The sequence below is a fragment of the Entamoeba dispar genome, genomic scaffold (assembly GCF_000209125.1).
Source record: "Entamoeba dispar SAW760 scf_1105229462895 genomic scaffold, whole genome shotgun sequence".
NCBI classification, from domain to species: Eukaryota; Evosea; order Mastigamoebida; family Endamoebidae; genus Entamoeba; species Entamoeba dispar.
Window position 1 is genome coordinate 29,146 of NW_001855421.1, and position 5,625 is coordinate 34,770.

At 27.9% G+C, this 5,625-nt stretch overlaps 5 protein-coding genes across 5 annotated transcripts in view, besides 7 other annotated features; 4 read left to right on the forward strand and 1 right to left on the reverse strand.

Moving 5' to 3' along the window:
* Positions 1-21, forward strand: part of EDI_031680 (cysteine desulfurylase, putative) — a gene marked incomplete at both ends in the record, with an annotated part of 1,330 nt that extends 1,309 nt beyond the window's left edge. Inside the window, one exon of the mRNA XM_001733460.1 lies at positions 1-21. This exon is cut by the window's left edge and continues 1,007 nt beyond it. Coding sequence (XP_001733512.1) covers positions 1-21 — 21 coding nt within the window.
* A 48-nt stretch (positions 22-69) lies between these two features.
* Positions 70-154: a sequence feature (AT_rich).
* Positions 155-163: 9 nt separating this feature from the next.
* On the forward strand, positions 164-1,066 carry EDI_031790 (uncharacterized protein; the record flags this gene model as incomplete). Its single annotated transcript, XM_001740374.1, has 1 exon — positions 164-1,066. The coding sequence occupies one exon, from the start codon at positions 164-166 to the stop codon at positions 1,064-1,066; it is 903 nt and encodes a 300-aa protein (XP_001740426.1).
* A 31-nt stretch (positions 1,067-1,097) lies between these two features.
* Positions 1,098-1,138: a microsatellite.
* A 28-nt stretch (positions 1,139-1,166) lies between these two features.
* Positions 1,167-1,248: a sequence feature (AT_rich).
* A 45-nt stretch (positions 1,249-1,293) lies between these two features.
* EDI_031800 (uncharacterized protein) lies at positions 1,294-2,804 on the forward strand (the record flags this gene model as incomplete). The annotated part of the gene is made up of 2 exons (XM_001740375.1): positions 1,294-2,522; positions 2,573-2,804. 2 exons carry the CDS (start codon positions 1,294-1,296, stop codon positions 2,802-2,804), a joined length of 1,461 nt encoding a protein of 486 aa, XP_001740427.1.
* Positions 2,528-2,571: a sequence feature (AT_rich).
* Positions 2,805-2,929: 125 nt separating the features above from the next.
* Positions 2,930-3,021: a sequence feature (AT_rich).
* Positions 3,022-3,067: 46 nt separating this feature from the next.
* Positions 3,068-4,488, forward strand: EDI_031810 (uncharacterized protein; the record flags this gene model as incomplete). Its single annotated transcript, XM_001740376.1, has 2 exons — positions 3,068-3,517; positions 3,652-4,488. 2 exons carry the CDS (start codon positions 3,068-3,070, stop codon positions 4,486-4,488), a joined length of 1,287 nt encoding a protein of 428 aa, XP_001740428.1.
* Positions 3,554-3,596: a sequence feature (AT_rich).
* Positions 4,481-4,581: a sequence feature (AT_rich).
* Positions 4,582-4,599: 18 nt separating this feature from the next.
* Positions 4,600-5,625, reverse strand: part of EDI_031820 (uncharacterized protein) — a gene marked incomplete at both ends in the record, with an annotated part of 1,860 nt that continues 834 nt past the window's right edge. Inside the window, one exon of the mRNA XM_001733461.1 lies at positions 4,600-5,625. This exon is cut by the window's right edge and continues 834 nt beyond it. Coding sequence (XP_001733513.1) covers positions 4,600-5,625 — 1,026 coding nt within the window.

Here is a 5,625-nt window from a genome sequence, read left to right on the forward strand (position 1 = left end):
AGAGATAGAACGGTTAATTGAAGTGTTGAATGAATATTTTAAAGAGAGTCAAATGAAAATAGAAATTCCTATTAAATAATAATTAATAATATCCTTTTTTTTTTCACTTTAAAAAATTTTGAAAATAAAAATTAAAACTAAAGATTAATTTTAAGTAAGTCAAATGAGTGACAAACGTCTATCTTATCTTGATAATCTCTTTCAACATAATGACGAAGATGAAGATGATTATGATTGGGAAAATGGTAATGAAGACTCAAAAAAAATTCAACTTAAACTTAATGAAACAAAAACAACTCAACAGAAGAAATTAGTTCAAAAAAAACAAGTCATAAAAAAATGTCAAAATGATGAGTATAATAAAGACGCATGGGAAGTAATGATGGACTGTTATAAAGAAAATCCAATAACAACTAAAGAAGAGACTAAAGAATCTGAAGATAAAAATGAAATCAAAAGTGATGAAACAAAAAAAAATATTTTAAGATGGAATAAAAGAACTCAAACAATGAATGAAGAAGATTGGAAAGCCGTTGAATTAGAATACGAAAATAGTTGTATTAGATTAGAACATGAAAATAAAAGAGTTCTAAAAGGTAAAGAATTAAAAAGACATGGACTAGGAATGATTCATGGAATTGATGTAAAGAAAATACGAAGTATGATCGAAGATTTTGGGGAAAGAATTGTTCAACCCCCTTGGTTTGTTTGTGTAATTTGTAGAAGACAATTTAAAGATAAAGATGAATTACAAAAACATTGTAATGAAAGTATATTCCATTGTATAAATTGTAAGCTTTTAAATGATATTAATTATGAAATAACAGATAAACAACTCTCACTTAAACAACTCCCATCTTCTTTATCAGAACAAACATCAGCTTATCCCACAACAATACCAAACATTAACGAAAATATTGGAGCTCATTTATTAAAACAAATGGGATGGGATGAATCTAGTATATGTGAAAATTGCGTTCCATTAACTGTCAATACTTCTAGAGCTGGGATTGGGTCTTCTCATTCATCAGTTCCACTGCCCAATCCTAGTACAATGATTCGTTAATAAATTTGTTATTTTTTTCATATTTCCTTGGTAAAAATAAAAATAAAACTTAAAATAAAGGAAATAAAAATATAATGAGTTTATTATTTATTTTTGCAACAAAATTTTTATTGTCTATAATTTAAATAAATATAGAAAGTCATTAAAAGTTTTAACCAATAAAAAAAAAATTAAAAAAATAAGAAAAAACGTTTTAAAGATCTCAAATAATAAGACTAAAGGAAGAAATGTCAGAAGAATTGAAAATCAGTGTCGAATCATTAAGACCTGCACTGTTTGAAGGATGGGGAAAGAAACAAGGAGGATCTGTAAAGACATGGAAAAAAAGATGGTTTGTATTAAAAGAAAATCGGTTATGGTATTTTGCTTCTAAAACAGCTGAAGAAGCAAAAGGATTTATTGAATTACCTCCAGGAACAGAAACAAAAGATGTATCACAAAATAAAAAGTTTATGTTTTCTATTAACTCAAGAAACACAAAAGGATCTCGTGTATTTTATATTGTTACAGAAAATTCTGTTGATCATGCTACTTTCTTTGATGCTGTAAGAAAGGTATTAACTAAATCCTCTCCTTCTTCAAATACTTCTTCTATCCCTACTGCTCAATCAACAACTCCTATTAATGTCCCTAAAGTTGAAAATCAATTTACTTTACAAGGAAACAATTCTACAACTGGTCCTTCTACTTCAACTCAACCAGCTACTGCAACAATCCCACCAATGGCAGATACTGTAAATATTCCAAATTCACTTCAACCAAAATGTGATGGAAGAAAGAATATTAACAAAATTAAAGCTAAAATATCTTGGTTACAAGTTGAAGGAGAAAACGTTGTTGAATTTTGGAAATATTGGATGGACTCTACTCCTCAATCAGATGCTCTTGAAGTTGGTCAATCAATTCAATTTATGCTTGTTGTATCAGGAAATACTGAAAAATTAAGTTGGAGAGTATTTGGACCTCAAGGTGCTTTAATTCAAAATATGGTAGATTTCTTTTGGAATGTTGGTGCACCTGATGAGGAAATTGATCATTTAAATAATTTAGGATGTCAAATTAATCCATCTGAAATTGGTTCTTGGATTGATATGAGTGTAATGAATGGTATGGATGGAGGATGGTTCTTTAAAGGTGATTTAGTTTGTGATGTTATTAGAGACACTGCTGATAAATGTGAATATGCTGAACGACTTATTACATGGGCTAAAGAACATGGATTAAATTATCTTTGTCAAATGGGAAGAGATATGGGAGCAACACCACCTAGACAATCAGAATTTAGATTTAAATTGGATGGTGTTATTTCATCAAGAATGGATAAAGTACATTCTGCATTTACTACATTTGGATTCCCACCAATACCTGTTAACGTTGTAGAAATATTAACCAATTTACCTCCAGTTTATACATATTTCTATTTATGTGTCATAGTTAGTTCAGAAGGATTTGTTAAGTTTGTTATTATTTATTTCTTATTTTATTAATTATATTAATTATTATTAGAATAAGTGTATTAGTTCCAGCACCTAAACAAGATGTTGTTGATGCATTCTTATTTGCAATGAGCGATGTCAAAGATACCCATATTGCACTTCACAAAGATATTACAAATACTTTAGGAAACACTCCATTATTCGTAGAATATTGTTATCTCAATCCTGGTTATGGGTATGAAGTATACAAAGAAGGGGCAGATGTACTCGTACATTATAATCTCGGTTCAGAATCACGATAATCATTATTTCTCTCATCTCCTTATTTTCTGGTTTCTTTTCATTGTGTTTTTCTTTTAAAACTTTGAATATCTTAATTGTCTATTTATTAAGGAAAGATGAAACTCAAAAAGAAAAAGATCATCTCATTAATTTAACAATAAAAATATAATTTCTTAAAATGATAAAAAACAAAACTATAAACTATAATTTTATAATATTAATAATATTAATAATATAGAATTGAGAGAGAAAGAGAAGAACTCAAAAACGTAAAAAAAAAGGGATGACCACTTCAACGAATGATATCAAAACAATGCATGTTAATAAGGGAAAAGAATTAAGAATTATCACTGGAGAAAATTTTACATTTAAAATATTAAAAGGACAGATGGAATGGAATGGATGTGAGTTATCAAATGGAACTGCACAACCTATTCAACAAAATACGTGGTTATCGTTTTATGCTATTGAAGAGTCTGATGTTGAAATTATTAATTCAAAGAATTGTTATATTGGAATAAAGTCAGTTGTTGAAGAATATTATTCTATTTTCAATAATTTAAATGACAACCGTAGTCATTTTGCTGAAGATGAACCAGCACAAATTATTCTTGTTACTGGTCCAGCTCGTTCTGGTAAAACAACATTCACATTACATCAATTAAATTATCAAGTTCAATATGGGTATAATCCATTATTTGTTGATTTAAGTTTATCAACTAATATTATTACTGTTTGTTGTTAACTTTTATTCCATAAGTTTTCTAGCTATATATTAAAATATAATAACTCTTTTTTTTTTTTCTTTATTTCTTGCTTAACAAAATAAATTGTTGTTAATATTTAAACTAAAAAATTAACTTCTAGCTTCCAGGATGTATTGGCTGTACTGTGGTATCAAATACCTTTTCACCAACAACACAACTTGATTATAATTTCAATCAACCTTTAGTGTATTGTTGTGGAACAACAAAGATAGAAGATAAAAACCCATTGTATTATCATTACATAGAATTATTAGCAGCTAATTGCTTAATGAAAATGAATTCAGACCAATCAGTGAAAAAGAGTGGAATGATTATTCGATGTCCATTTATTTCAATGGAAGTAATTAAAAAAGTTGTTAATAGTTTCAAAGTTGATTTAGTTTATGTTATGGATAGTGAACAACTATTAAATGAAATTGAGTCATCTCAATTTGATCATTGTGTAACTTCTTCATTTGTAAATAAACCTACAGGAATTCCATTATGTATTGAATATAACTCATTTATTAGACGACTTCAACACCGAGCGGTAAATAATTATTTTTATGGATGTAGTCCAGAATCACCACTTTGTCCACGCTCATCTGTATTATTAAGTTTATCAGCTAAAGTAGTAACAATCAAATCATTAAATAATGAGAACGCTGGATTTCTTCCTATTGGACAAACTGCATCACAAAAGCCATATGTTGAAGAAAAAGAGAGACAAGATATAAAAAAGAATGACGTATATGCTTTATTAAACTGTACTACTGTTGATGAAGTATTAAATGATACAACAAATGTTATTGGATTTGTTACTGTAGAAAATATTAGCATTTCAACAGAAGATCAAAACATTTCTTTACAAATAGAAATTTTATCACCACACCCAGTTGAGGAATTACCAAGTACTGTATTGGTAGCAACAGGAATGAAGATAGAACATGATATTTAAAAACTATTGATTTTTTTTTATTTAATTTTTAATATATTTTACTTCTTTTAAAAAGAAAATAAGAAATTATTAACTGTTTAAAAAAAATTTAATCAGTTACATTTTTTTCAATTACTTATTGCTATTTTCTACAGATTCAACTTCATCAGAAATAATAGCATTTCCAACGTTTTGTGTTGGTTCTTGTAGTTCTGTTGATTTATTTGAAGTATCTTCAATTGGTACTGGTGTTTGATTATTAACTGTGTCTTTTTCATCTCTAAGAACTTTTAGAATACTTGTTCTATAAATATCACTACCATCTAAACTTGTTGAAGTTCTTACAGTATCCATAGACGATCTACCAGCATCTGCAGAAGATCGAGACATATCATCAAATTCAATTGTAACTTTAGATGGTGATTGAATACGATTAAAACCAAAGACATTTTTACGTTTATAAACACTAGCAATAATGGAAATAATTAAAATTCCACAACAACACATAAAGATATTAAGAAAGTGTAACCAAGTTTTACCAAATGCAGAACATAACAAACCACAAATAAAAGGTGATAATGAGTATGTCATTTCACCAATAAATTCACTAATACCTAAAAATTTACCATGATTATGTGAAACTGTAATTGAATAATATAGATTAGCTTGTAACTCATATCCTGCAACTATCCCCATTGGAACAGAAAATATCATTACTATCCATCCATTAGGGCTAAATAAAAGACCAAGAGCAACAACTAACATTATACAAAGAGCAAGAAGATTAAATCTTTGTTTATACTGCCAATAACTCCATCTTCCAAGAACAATAAAAGTAATAGTTTGAACAACATTTTCAACAAATAAAAATACTCCAACAAATACTGAAGCTTCTTCAGAAATACCATTAAGATGAATATGATGATCATCAGCATAATCTACATATTGATTACTAATAATAGCAATTACACCATAAAGGAATAAATGAACTATAATAGAAGAATAATAAAAAGTCTTTGGATGACTTCTATTCTTAACAGTATTCTGAAACACTTTCTTTGGATTTGTTTCATCATTTTTATACTTTGGTTGTCTAGGGAAAATAATAAAAACAAATAATGGTAATATCGCAGCAACATATAACGAATAAGATGCACC